This window comes from Anopheles nili, chromosome 2 (assembly GCF_943737925.1).
Source record: "Anopheles nili chromosome 2, idAnoNiliSN_F5_01, whole genome shotgun sequence".
In the NCBI taxonomy this organism is placed as follows: Eukaryota; Metazoa; Arthropoda; class Insecta; order Diptera; family Culicidae; genus Anopheles; species Anopheles nili.
This window is the reverse complement of record NC_071291.1, coordinates 26,042,751-26,055,439: the sequence shown is the minus strand read 5'-3', so window position 1 is coordinate 26,055,439 and position 12,689 is coordinate 26,042,751. Positions and strand designations below refer to the sequence as shown.

Sequence of the window (12,689 nt, the reverse complement as noted above, 5' to 3'; positions counted from 1 at the left end):
TGTGTGTGTGTGTGTGTGTGTGTGGGTGTGTCGATTAACCAAACCTGTCCGTTCGCCCTCTCCCGCTGCGATTGGTGACAAAACCAGCGCCCTTCCCGGGATCAACCGAACCAAGATCGCCCCCCAACCGGGAGGGATGCACGTTCACTTGACTTTCCAGGACGCGATCCCTGGAGCGTTTCTGGAGTGGTCCGAACGGACGGGCCTATTGGATTTGAATTTGTCACCACCCGCGGTGAATGCGACGGGGAACGCATTTGAATGGGCAAGTGAGGTGCGTCCCGTGGTCCCGTTTTGCACCACGGGAGCCTTTCGAGCCATTTGCCGGTTCAGGGTGATGTAAAAAATAAGAAAAGGACTCACCTATCTGAATGTCCCGAACACTTGCGGACGCGCATCACTCGCATTGTACTGCTGCCGTTTTGCCCGGATCGTGGGAACGGCGGCCTGTTGGAGGAAAATCGGTAATGGGCATGCAATTTTTGAAGCGAGTCACGAAAGAAAAAAAAAGCAAAACCCCACACAATGCCAAACTGCTTCATCACGGAGGTAGGATTTGTTGCGGAATCGATGCATTAAACACCGCATCAATGGAAACTGCAAGCTCACGGTACTAAGCCACTTGTTCGGTGTTTGCGGAAAAGCCATCTCGTGATTGCGTTTTCAAATGTGCCATTAATAATGGTATAATTGTGTCGAGAGAGGTTAATTTCCCCGGGATAGCTTGTTTCTCTTTACCTTGGACAAATGATGCCCTTGGATTATCGTGTCATATATCCAAAGCTCTCACACAGCAGGCTGTGAGTGCTGAAAAAATGTCCGTGCGAAACTTTTTCCACCATCCCAGCTTGAGACAACTTGATCACTCTGGTTGAAGGACTCTTGAAATCGGAGGAAAGGCTCTAAAAGATAGCCTCGAGGTCGAAACAAAATTCCCACCGGAACGCGCACAGACAGTGCAAAATCCGTACTTCCTTCCTATCCCAGCGAATCACACAGGTACGCCAACGTTCTCCCACAGGACAACCATTCCACACGGCTAGCATTGACTGATGGGTCGACATCAAAGAAAGGGCAAAAAGAAAGCCTAATAGAGATTTCATACTACCGCTTCTTTTTTTTTTATTGTACGCTCATGCTCCTGCCAATCCAGCTTCTGATTGCCCGCAACATTCCACAATCGGGCTGGGAAACGGACTCGGCTCAAAAGGATCGGAAAAGACCAGTGAAACCTGTGGCGAGTTGTCGTTTTTTTTTTCGTGTGTGTGTTCCACACTCAACCGCTACGACAGCTCTACAGCCCACGAAACCAACTCCCGAAGGGCTTTAAAAGACATCCTAATAAGCTTCCAATAGAGCTCCCAAAAAACCCACCGACAGGAAGTGACACCATCGTGTGGTGTTTGCTGTACCACGAAGACATCATGCTTTCGTCCATTGTACAAAGGCCAAGATGCGTGCGTGTGTTTCTTTACCGTCTCCAAACGTTCCATGGCAAGGCCTCTGACGGATTGACAAAATTTACAACCCCTTTATGCCCACCAGAATGGCCCTTTGTCGTTTGATCGCGTGTACACGTTGACGCAACCGGCTCGCAATTGACGCGTTCCTGCAACCAAGCTTTCCAAGGATACCACCGATGGCCCGCTGGTGCTTTCTTCCCGGTACTCCCGGAGCTGTTCAAGCTGTTTTATTGCCGTCATTAGAGGCTCGCCCTCTTTGGAGTGAGATTGTTTGGAGTGAAAATGCGTCTCAGCGTTCGTCCGGGATGTTGTTGGAAGCAATTTTAGCTCCCGCCTAGCTCACCACTCGAGCCTCGAGCCTCGACGAGCGTGTCGAAATTAAGCCTCCGAAGCGTTGCGTCCGCTTCAACCGGTACGGCACGGTCCCTAGGCCCGACAGAGGCCGGTGTTCGTTCCGGTCGATTTTCCCTTCACACCCGGGCACATTGCTGCATTAACAGGCCGCATGCAGTGCGGCTGCCAGTTTGGTCCGACCCGAAAGGATCGTTTCTGCTTTTGCCCGGTGCGGCTTGTTGGCTATCGAGAGACCGCTCGCATGAGTCGTGCAACGGAAATTGTGCTTCCGCATCGGGGCTCAGGCTGCTTAATCCAATTAACGGTGAAATTAAGATAACAAACAAATTTCATTAAAATTATAAAATGATATCAAATTAAATTGGTCACGCTACGCACCGGCGTTGCCGCGGCTCCTTCTTCACACACACACACGTGCGTGCGTTTTACATCACACGGCAACATCCCCATGGTAACGGCCTACTCACTCGGCATTACAACGAGATCATCGCAGTCGAGTTGTTTACATTTCACATGCGATAATCGGGGGTTACTCTTTGCCCAACAGTGCCCTACCGGCACTTTGTGTCGTGCTCAAAGCCCATCGGTCGGTCCTTTTGTCGCCGATCAGAACCCGATCCCCGGCTTTTGGGCATTTTTTTTGTTGTTGTCCCATGTGTCAATAGCTTTCGGCGATCGATCACACATCCTCCTCCTCCACCACAATCGATCCAGAACGATCCTTTTGCGTTGCGTTGTGTGTTCAGTTGTTGTGTTGCTGCTTTTTGCTGCATTTGCTCGCAGCGCTCCCGGGTCTCTTTTTCCCATTGCAGCAACGCCACGGGAACGGGTATTCGGAAGCTCGCAGCAAAGCCAAAATATTTTCATAGCCTCCGAGTTAATCGTATCCTTTCACACGGTTCTGGAGCGGGATGTCGGGGCGTTTGTCTCGCTTGCGTCGCTTCAGGCGATCGATCAGGCAGGTACAGCAGCGTAAAGGAGCTCTAAATGGCGTAAGATTGATCGTAAGGATGCGCTTGTGATGTAGTCCCATAGGTGAAAATAAAGTCCACGAGCAGGCTATTTAACAAAACCCATTCCTTGTACAAAGTGTACTCTTACTTGCTTTTTTTTGCCTTCCATCGTAAAGTTCGAGCACGACTTCAATTTTCTCGCCCCATCCCAAAGCCCGATAACGCCGGATTAACGGCAAGGTCACCCAAAAATGTAGCCACGCAACGTCTGACCCTCACTTCGATCGTCTTCCGTGCATCCGAGCTGAAACGTGCCTCTCAGACGTATCCGTTTCGGAGCTTTATTGACCCCTTCCAATCGGCCAATTTTGGTCCCATTCCCAGCGCCAGCTCGTGGCCATTAATTGTCACCACGGTGTACCAAAACGCCACCAAATGCTTCACCGAACGCGTGTGAACGAGGTTCTAATGGTGTTTCGTGTCGCCAACAAACAACCGGAAACCGCTCACCTAAACTAGCTCCATTAGTCTCCGGCAGTGTTCACGCGTCGGGGGACGCTTTTGGCTGCCTTCTCGGCTTAATTTCCGAACCCCTTCAATCCAGCAGATTCTTCAGCGTTCGTGCATCGCTCCAGTAACGACAACCATCAATGGCGCGCATTTCCGTTCCGCAAGATGGCGCGAAACAAAGCAGACGCGAACCCGCGGAAAGGTGCACCAATTCGCACGGACCAACGCCCACCCTTCCCGGGGTGCACGGATCGATTTTGCATTCTTATCACTAAGGTGCGGCCTGGAACGGGGGGAGGAGGGGGAGGGGCATTTTTCTCCCGCCATGCACTTAAATAAGGACAGCGTCCTGTCGGTTGCAAACGTGGCGAGGGTCGATACAAGGCGGCTAAATGTATCGCGTTTCAATTTAATTTAAATACAAACGATCGATAAAGTTAGTTCGCGATCAGTCATCAACATCACGGAGGGTGGGTGAGAGGGTGGTTTGTCCATTCTTGCACACGTTCCATCACACCGGTCGGCCGTTGCTGGTGCTCATCCACACCCACTGGGCGTACCACCCCCAAAAAGGGGTGCTTTATGCTGTCGTGCTCGCGAAGAAACGCGCTCAGTATCGCTTCTCGTTCGACGCCGGGCGGATGCACGAGTCCGGTCTGCGTGCGTGTTCGCAGATCGTAGCGTGTCCTTTTTGGTGGCGTGAGTGTCGTGGCTTGAAGACACAAATTGCAGCAGTGTTTGTGGTGCAAGTGGTCCTTTTGGTCGCCGGAATGTGGATCTTCTCACAATCGATCGTGAGTGTGCAGTGAGCGTGTGGTTAGTTTGACAAATTCTCTTAAAAAAAGCTAAACACTTAAAGTAAAAAAGGCCGCTCAATATGGCGAACATCCTCGCGAGTGCATCCTTCAACGGAACAACACTGGCAAAGTACGCCAGCGATCTCGCCTCGGTGGCCCTAGCCGTGGCTAACGACACGGACGATCTCACCGGAGGACTCGCTGGTGGCAACCGGACACAAAAATCACCAGGCCAACAACCGACACCCTGCATGGTGGTGGTCGTGCTTTCGTACACCTTCGGCTGTGTTGGCAACCTGATCGCTCTCATCCATCTGTGGCGCAACGTGCGCAACACCAAGCACGCGCTGATGCTAAAGTAAGTGGTCCCAATGGTTAACCCACGCTTGTGATTCCGGGCACGTCCGAGGAATCGACCACAAAACCGCAAAACGCGTCTCGTTGAGGCGAACTGAGATCATAGCCGGTCGTCCCGGAGTGGTCCCGGTTTGTCGTCAAACCCCCGGCAACAGGTCTGGCAAATACAATTATCCCTTTTTGCTGGTGTTAGCAACGCAGCACGCGACGAGGCGAAACATTTAATGGGCTTTTCTAACGACGTCTCGATGGCGATGGAATAGCGTCCAAGATCAAGCTCTGGCGCCGGGAGGATTCATTTCTCGGGAAAGAAAATCGATTTCGCTGAGAAGAGCACGGTCCTTTTAGAGGTCATTTCGTTGGCAGCGAAGGAGCGCAGAACCCGAACGGGAGGGATTGTTTTTCCTAGCCCGTTGGAACCGCGGGAACCTATCGATGGCACGGCTTTCGGTAATTAAGGATCAAATATCAAGCTGTGCTGGGATGGGTTGATTCTCTATAGCAAGCCTTCACGTGGTGTTTATGTTTGTGTTCCTAAAAATAATGTCCTCAATTAGCGGGAAATTCGCTTTGCTTAGCGATTGATTTTCTTCGGCTGATGATGTCAGCTTAAAGACGAAACTACCAAGCATCTAGGGGGTTTTGTTAAAAATCAATTAATCCTAGAGCTGGTTTTTATTTCAAAATTAAATAATGTTCACGGTGAATTGAATTGGATTGGATAAAGCGAAAGCGGCATTAAGCATTTTCACAGATTATCTGCTCTCGGAGATCTTTCTCGATTATTAGCATTCGCCATGTTCGTCCTTTTGCGCTCTCCCATTGCAGATGTTTGCTGACGAACGATCTGATCGGACTGAGCGGTATGTTTGTACAGATGGGCCTCCAGCTCTACCTTCCACCGGCCCTGGTACAGGCCAATATGCGCCATTTCTGCGTTCTGCGCGTCATTTGGCGTGTGTTTGGCATCAGCTCCGGCTGCGTAGCGTTCGTTATGGCTCTGGAGCGTTACATCGCCCTGGCGAAGCCCTTTTTCTACCATAAGGTACGTTGACCAACAGCCGAAAAGAATAGATCGAATCCACCTAAATTGACCGAGCGTCTGGCTTTCCTATGCAGTACGTAACGGATAAGCTGATCCGCAAATCGATCTTCAGTCTGTGGGGAATCGGTGCGTTCATCACGTTCCTGCCGCTGTTCGGTTTCGGGTTGTACTTCGACGAACGGAAGCAAACTTGCGCCCGGTATAAGAGTGCCACCGAACCGGCGGACATAGCGTACGCTTATCTGTTCTGCGGTGTTGGTAAGAGACCCTACGGGAAGCGCCATAACAGACTTTAATGTCGAGGATCTTCGCCACAGGAACGCTGCTCTGCATAGGGATCGCGATCTGCAACCTAAGCGTACGGAAGGTGTTGTACCGATCGCATCGGAAAATGTGCCGCCAGTTTGGATCGGTGAAAGCTACACCGATGTTGAACCGTTCGATGAGACACACGCCCAAGTCGGCCAGCTTCACCGATTCCAACATTATGCGCATGTTTAACGAACCCACGACTGAGGAGATTCGCTTCGCCAAGCTGATGACCGTGCTGAGTGTGTTCTTTCTCATATGCTGGCTCCCGCAGATGGTTTGTTACGCTTTCGGACGGATGGATGCGATGGCTTTCTTTTTGATTCTCGTTTCACGTTCTCCTCGTAGATCTCCATCATCCTGCTGCAGCAGCTTAATGCAGCCGCGAAGCTGCGATTGGCCTGGCTGTTTCGGTTATCCGACATACTGATTCTGGTGCACTTTATGCTCGATCCGTACATTTACGTGCTGCTCAAGCACAGCCGCCGTAGCGACCTGCGTACGATGGTGCGGTACATGTTCGGTCGGAACCAGCGATTCACGATGGTTGATGCCGCCCTTTCGCCCATGCAAAAGTCAACCACCTCCTCGCCGTTACCGTAAGAGCACTCATGCCTCTGGAAAAGACGAGTCAAAGCTCTCGAGATAGCAAAGTATGACTGAAACGCTCGAGAATAAACGATATATATCTTACGCAACCACCAGCTGGAGCGATCTGGCGAATTTAGCCTTCAAAACGACAACCCATATGTGGTCTAATATCTTTATTTCAATGTAAATATTATCACCTAAGATACCTCACCTGCGAGAAATATTGCATCACTACGATTTTTTGTTGTTGTTGAGTTATTTTCTGCAATTGATCTGAACACGACCATTAGGAGGAGAAAGGAAATGCTGTTAGTCGTATTTGATTCTTGATTCGCGAGTACCAACATGTTACTGAAGGGAGATGATCCTCCATTTCCCGATCTTCGACGACGTTAGATCGTGATCGCGACCCAACATCGGCATCCTCGTGTGAACACGACCCACTTGGCGCGGCCGAAATACTTTCTACAAATTTTGCTCGCGCTGGATAAACAAGTTATAGGAGTAAAAAGTGCTCTGTTTGTTTTGTCACAAAGTGCGCGTATGAGTTGCTGCTAGTTGCAAACATGCTGCTATTAGGTTAGGTTGAAAGGAGTATGTGAATTCTGTCGTCTGGCTGGCCTCAAGGGGTGGGCTGGCCCTACAATTCGCTCAAGTTCTACATGGAACTGGGTAGTACAAATTGATATAATCGGTTAAGACGATCGTTCGCGATCGATTGGTGGATGTTGCCTTACTTCTGGCACGGTGAAGAGCCTACCATGTCGCTAGATTCCTCCACTAGTGCCGTTAGTATATCGTTTGTACTATCAGTGGTTATCAAGACAAGGGATCTGTGGTTTTTCTGCTACGAGATGGGTTCTGTTTCGTCTGCTGTCTATCAAAATCTGGACCTGAATTTGGAATAGTGTCCACACTCCGTTCTCAAACCCATCCGTAAACAAACCCGTCGCCAGTCGCATTAACCACCATTAATCTACACCCATGCCTGTCGATGGGACTGTACATGTTATTCTCGAGGTGCCTCAATCTACTACATGTAACCTCGATCCAATGCCAAAAAACGAGTATAATATTGCTTAAAACGGTTTCCTGATTAACTTGGTGCAAATGCTTATTGATGGCCATGGAATAGGCCTCGTCCGTTCTCTCTGTCGCTCCTTTGAGCCTTTTTTTTTTTTATATTTCAAGCGTTACGTGACACTTTTGTGTCGTCAAGAAAAAGAATTAACGAATGAATGAGCTAACCCTAACGTTGTGCCTTATGTATGTTATAGTAGTATTGTGGATTGCAGTTACAGCAATTGCAGTAACCGCACAGAACTCAAGGATTCAAAATCAACTCGTATACATAGATCCTCCTAAGGGAGAAGCTGCAAACTGATTGCTTTCAATTGGAAGGCTAAAACGCAAACGAAACGATCTGCATAAAGCTTCCGAAATGGAAGACAACGGAAAAGCTGAAAAACTCCTTCCTCGGCTCCTCTAACTCTCTCTCTCTCTCTGTCTCTCGCTCGCCTCGTTAGTTGCAAAATGGTACGGCTTTAGAACGGCCGAAAAAACGGTCAAGGATAGTAGTAATACTCGTGTGTACATGCAATGCATCTAGAAGGGCGACCCAGGAACGGGCGCAAAACTACTAACCACTATAGCTTTATCACAACAAAATGCTGCCTCCGGGCACGTTAACAAGGATCTAGGATCCACGCATTCCCGGAAACGCACACGCATCTCTGGACTATGAGGAGTATCGTCTTGATATGGTTCCGGTTTCCGTGGGTCTACACCTTCAGCCAATGCCGACGGTAGCTCCACGCACATGTCGATACAATTCCAAACCAAACAATCACGCTTTCACGTCGTTAGCACCTAGCGTAGTAGTTAGTTACTGATCGTGCTGATGCAATCGGCGTTCTTCGTTTCGTGCAGATGATAAGCACCGAGATCGATGCTCGACTCCCACGACATCGGCATGTTGGTGGTTCCGATGAAGTTGCTGTAAAATAGCGATTGCTGCTGTTCCTCCGAGGTCGACGTGGCGGAGAACTTGCGTGGCAGAGTCGCTACCGTTACGCCGGATCCTTTGGTCGAGGGACAAATTGATGGGTTCGGGCTCATGACGGTCGAACCACCGTTGGAAGCACACAACAGCGGAATAGTGTCGGTGCAAACGCTTGCCTGCGTCACGTCGTTGTCGCCACCGGGACCGATCGTACCATTCAGCGATTCACCGCAAGATCCTGCCTGCTGATGGTCTAGAGTCTTCTCCTGCGTTGAGCTGACGTACGGACACACGTTCGAGGATCTTACCAGCATGCACCAGTTCTAAAAGTGGAATGAAGGCTCCGAACATTAAGAGGCCTAGCGTCAAGTGACTGCAACCGCGAACACTTACCAGTATGTTGAAGCTGATGGCGAATATCACCGGCATCACGCACGAGTGCACGTTCTCGAGCGCGATCACCTCCAGGAACCAGCACACGGAGAAGATCGGCTGAAAGAACAGCCCGAACTTGATCGCTTTCTTAAACTCGGTAAAGTCCTGCACATCGGAAGCCATACTCGGTGTCGTCAGCTCAGCCAGCGATAGCTGCCCTAGCTCGATACGCGCATCATAACACTCGAAGGATCGCTTGGTGGCATTCATCGCGTACTGACTCGCGTTGGCCGTCGATAGACCTGAAGCCACCGTCATACCACCGGTAATGGGTTGTGGTAATGTCACCACCGAATGCCGATTAGCACAATCGGCGTACTCCTGACAACAGACGGATCGATCCTTCACCTGTTCCAACTGCGGGTAGCTGTTGCTGCGACAAACCATCGCCATATTTACACCCGCCAGTGATGGCAATCGCGGATAAATGATGTCGTTGCATTTCGACGTCGTCTCGATGATGCTTTCGATGCTTTCACACAACAACTCCGTCTGTTTGGTGGAGATACGCTTCAGGCTGAGCGTACCCAACACTGTTGTCAGTATGATGAGGAACGATATCGGCACCATGAAGCTCACAATCATGCCCTTCTGGATCGACATCCAGCAGTACCGATGCACCTCGAATCGATCGATCGAGGACGCGTAAGAAAACAGCACATAAACCGCCGGTATACCGTACCCCATCAGATAATGGTACTTCAGCTTCGGGGCGCACTCATTCGCAATCAGATCGTAAATCACGTAGATATAAATGAAGCACCAAATGCTTGTGCTCAGGTGCAGATAATGCAGCAGTATCGCAATCAACTCGCACCGGACCACGTTCCGAGTTGCCTGAACACCCAAAATGAACGACAAATTGGCTGAGATCAACGTCAGCAGCAGGTTCAGACAGATCGGATAGAACGCGTTGAAATGGCGCAGACGCCGGTTCTTCAGGAAGATGATGATAGTGGTCAGGATTTGTGGGGCAAGCGCAAAAACGGCCCCAATTACGATCACATTCCCGCCCAGGTCCTTGCGCAGGTTCCCATTCGTGCCGTAGTAGATGTACATGATGTTATCGATGAAATCGTGCCCTTTCATGTCATTGTTCAGGTTGTCGAACGAGCTTTCGTCCTCGGTCGTATGCGCTTGAGGTGATTTACGCAGCGACTTTGAGGAATCTGTGGACGAAAGAGCACAGCTAGCGTTACAACCCGCATCCGGATGTCCTGCGGAGTTTGGAGCATCAGCAATAGGGGCACGTATACTTACAAACTTTTATCACATTTTCCTCCCCCGGATATCGGTTGCGCTTCATCGTGCTCTTGTTGATGAAGGATGCGTAGATTTTGTCCGGATCCGGAAAGATGTCCGGAGGCCGTGTCGGACCTGTGCTTATAGCACCCGGCACGTGACCAGGCGTCTCCTCTGGAATGGGCAACCCACCCAGCGTCATGCCTGTCTCGTAGTCCGTTTTGGGGCCGCTATCGTAGTCGTAGTAGATCGGCTCCATAATATCACCGGCCGGGCGCGTGAAGTTGATGAAGTCATTTATGAACTTCGTCTCGTAGTTGGCGAACTTTGCCCGAATACCTTCACATCCTGTTGGTGTTTGTGAGTGTAATTGCAGTTGATCAGTGGGAGGTGATTATGGGAAATACTTTATTATAGGGCTTTGATTATATACATATGAAATTAGCAGTTATTAATGTCTTAAACTATCCCTTCTCACAATGTAACAAGATTATGCATTAAAAGAGATTGAAAACACATTACACACTTAACTTATTTAAGTAAAAAGGATACCATGACATCTATCGGAGCATAACTTCCTCCAATTTACCAAGCACTAATGGAATTGGTTGATCCAAAGTACCCGAGAAGGAGAACTCCCGTGTCAAAATGGCAGCATGCAATTCACTGACGCAAATTGCACGGCTGCTCGGTGTTCGGAATGCATTTTTATTTTTTAATGACCTAGCACTTTTATCCCGTACAAATAATGCAATCATCATGCTGATAAAGTGCACTAAAGCAGAGTGCATGTCCAAAAATATCCACAAAAAGTGGGCCACCAAGCAATAAGCACAAATGGGTTTGCAAACGAAATGGCATGAATATACGAGAGAGAGAGAGAGAGAGAGAGAGAGAGAGAGCAAAGAAAGACAAAAAAAAGCTCGACTAGTCAGCCAGACTCACAGTAGGCCATTCCTCTACCAACACTGCACCCACTCCAAAGCCTACTGCCATTGTTTTTCCCGGGTGCGCTTGGAGGGTTTTCATTCATGCAACCATTCATGCTTTTTCGCAGCATCCCCCGAGGGAGGGCAAATGAAGACGGTCTCGTTTTGTGGGCGCTTTGAAGGTGCCGTGTTTCAAGCCTTCCAAGCCTTTCGGCATCAAAACGGTCGTTGGCGAAAAGCGCACTCGACGCTGTTGTAGCAAGTGAGCAAGACAATGCGCAATCCTCCCACTCGCGGTGAAGTCCTTGCCAGTTCCGTCGGGATTCTGTGCAGCTGGACTGGCTTGCTTGTGGAGAACGTTCTTCAGCATCGCACATACTCGTACGCATTAAAGCGTCACGTACGAGATTGCCCCGAAGGACTCGCAGAATTCCCGCAAGTGTGCTGCAGTCTGTTTCTACTCCGCTGTCCTTAGAAGATCGCTTTTATGTCTGTGTCGGCCCATAGAAATCTACCCCTTTCTCGTTAAATGAATTTCGTTTACGGCTTCTTCCGCAGCGCATATCTCAACCCTGTACGGGCTTCACATAAGCGAAATGGACATCCGCAGCTAAAACAAAAAACAACTCAAAACGCGTCGCTGCGAAAATTGATCAAACACCAAAATAGACTTCCAGCGGGTCGCTCGGCCCACGCTCAGTATGGAAATTCTAATTTCGCATGTTTATGTATTTCGCTGACGAGAATTGATTTTTCGTGACCCTTTCGAGGGGTGGTACACAGCAAAATGGTGGCGGAAAATTCGTTTAACGACGCTCGCTTTAGTACGAGACGGTTCCTCTTTGCTCCCCGCCTTAATCCTTCACCGTTCAGCCGCATGAATTGTGTATGTGTCAGGACCTTCGAGCGTGGGCCAAGGAAGCGGACAATGGCTGGTGACAGCGACACCATGCAACGAGAAGCAACAAGACGGTTGACTTCTGCCACCACTGCCGTGCGCGGTAATTACTTATGCATGCAAATTGAATCCAGTTGATTTCCGACGCTCGCTTCCCACCGCTACTCGACTTCGGCTCTAATCTCGTCTTGTACGTTTTGTTCGCGCGTCTGCGATTCCGCCATACTCACGCAGTCGGCCGGAAAATTGCAGCAACAGCAGCACCAGCAGCCCAATCTTTGATAGCATGATGATGTCGTCGGTGCGGCTCGCAATAAACCACTTTACTAGCGCCCCGTGGTTTGGAGCGGAATCGTCAGTCAGGACAGAAAGGATACACGCCAGCCGGGTCGCGCTCGAAAGGGTGATAGTTTCACGAAGTGTCCTTATCCGGGACGCATCACATCTCTCACAAGGTGTACCCTTCCGGTGGGTTTGGTTTCAGCTTCATCACTCCCGCGGTGAAAAGCACTGTTATCTTGCCGCTACGGTAGACCTCACTGCTTACACTAAACACGCTACTACGCTACTGGAAGACAGACTGCGAAAGATCGACGCCACCAGGGGGGAGAAGAGGGAACGGCGAAGTTTGCTGGCAAGCGCTTTTTTTAGGTCAGAAACCCGTCCGTCGGCACAAAGCCCTTACGCTCGGTCGCACGGGCTCGAGCGCTTAGGTCATACATATTTTCCCTCAGGCGACACGCATAATCGATACTGGTCACTTCGTCACACGCCTCGAATTTAGGGGGCGGTGGCGAGGAAAGT

The 12,689-nt window shown here is 49.9% G+C and overlaps 2 protein-coding genes across 2 annotated transcripts; one reads left to right on the top strand and one right to left on the bottom strand.

The window, feature by feature from the left end:
- The first annotated feature begins 4,157 nt into the window (after window positions 1-4,157).
- Window positions 4,158-6,391, top strand: LOC128732016 (prostaglandin E2 receptor EP4 subtype). Its single transcript, XM_053825175.1, has 5 exons — window positions 4,158-4,435; window positions 5,263-5,479; window positions 5,554-5,723; window positions 5,783-6,065; window positions 6,137-6,391. Exons 1-5 carry the CDS (start codon window positions 4,158-4,160, stop codon window positions 6,389-6,391), a joined length of 1,203 nt encoding a protein of 400 aa, XP_053681150.1.
- A 1,869-nt stretch (window positions 6,392-8,260) lies between these two features.
- LOC128720788 (uncharacterized) lies at window positions 8,261-12,173 on the bottom strand. The gene is made up of 4 exons (XM_053814483.1): window positions 12,116-12,173; window positions 10,077-10,406; window positions 8,775-9,985; window positions 8,261-8,704 (listed from the first exon to the last, which is right to left on the bottom strand). The coding sequence occupies exons 1-4, from the start codon at window positions 12,171-12,173 to the stop codon at window positions 8,261-8,263; spliced, it is 2,043 nt and encodes a 680-aa protein (XP_053670458.1).
- Window positions 12,174-12,689: the final 516 nt, after the last annotated feature.

Excerpts from the sequence above, each read along its gene's own strand:
- LOC128732016 (XM_053825175.1), top strand. The coding sequence starts at position 4,158 with ATGGCGAACATCCTCGCGAGTGCATCCTTCAACGGAACAACACTGGCA. Across the intron at positions 5,480-5,553 it reads AGCCCTTTTTCTACCATAAG|TACGTAACGGATAAGCTGAT; the intron begins GTACGTTGACCA and ends TTTCCTATGCAG. Across the intron at positions 5,724-5,782 it reads GACATAGCGTACGCTTATCT|GATCTTCGCCACAGGAACGC; the intron begins GTTCTGCGGTGT and ends TTTAATGTCGAG.
- LOC128720788 (XM_053814483.1), bottom strand. The coding sequence starts at position 12,173 with ATGCTATCAAAGATTGGGCTGCTGGTGCTGCTGTTGCTGCAATTTTCC. Across the intron at positions 10,407-12,115 it reads GCAATTTTCCGGCCGACTGC|GATGTGAAGGTATTCGGGCA; the intron begins GTGAGTATGGCG and ends AAACACCAACAG. Across the intron at positions 8,705-8,774 it reads CCATCAGCTTCAACATACTG|AACTGGTGCATGCTGGTAAG; the intron begins GTAAGTGTTCGC and ends TTCCACTTTTAG.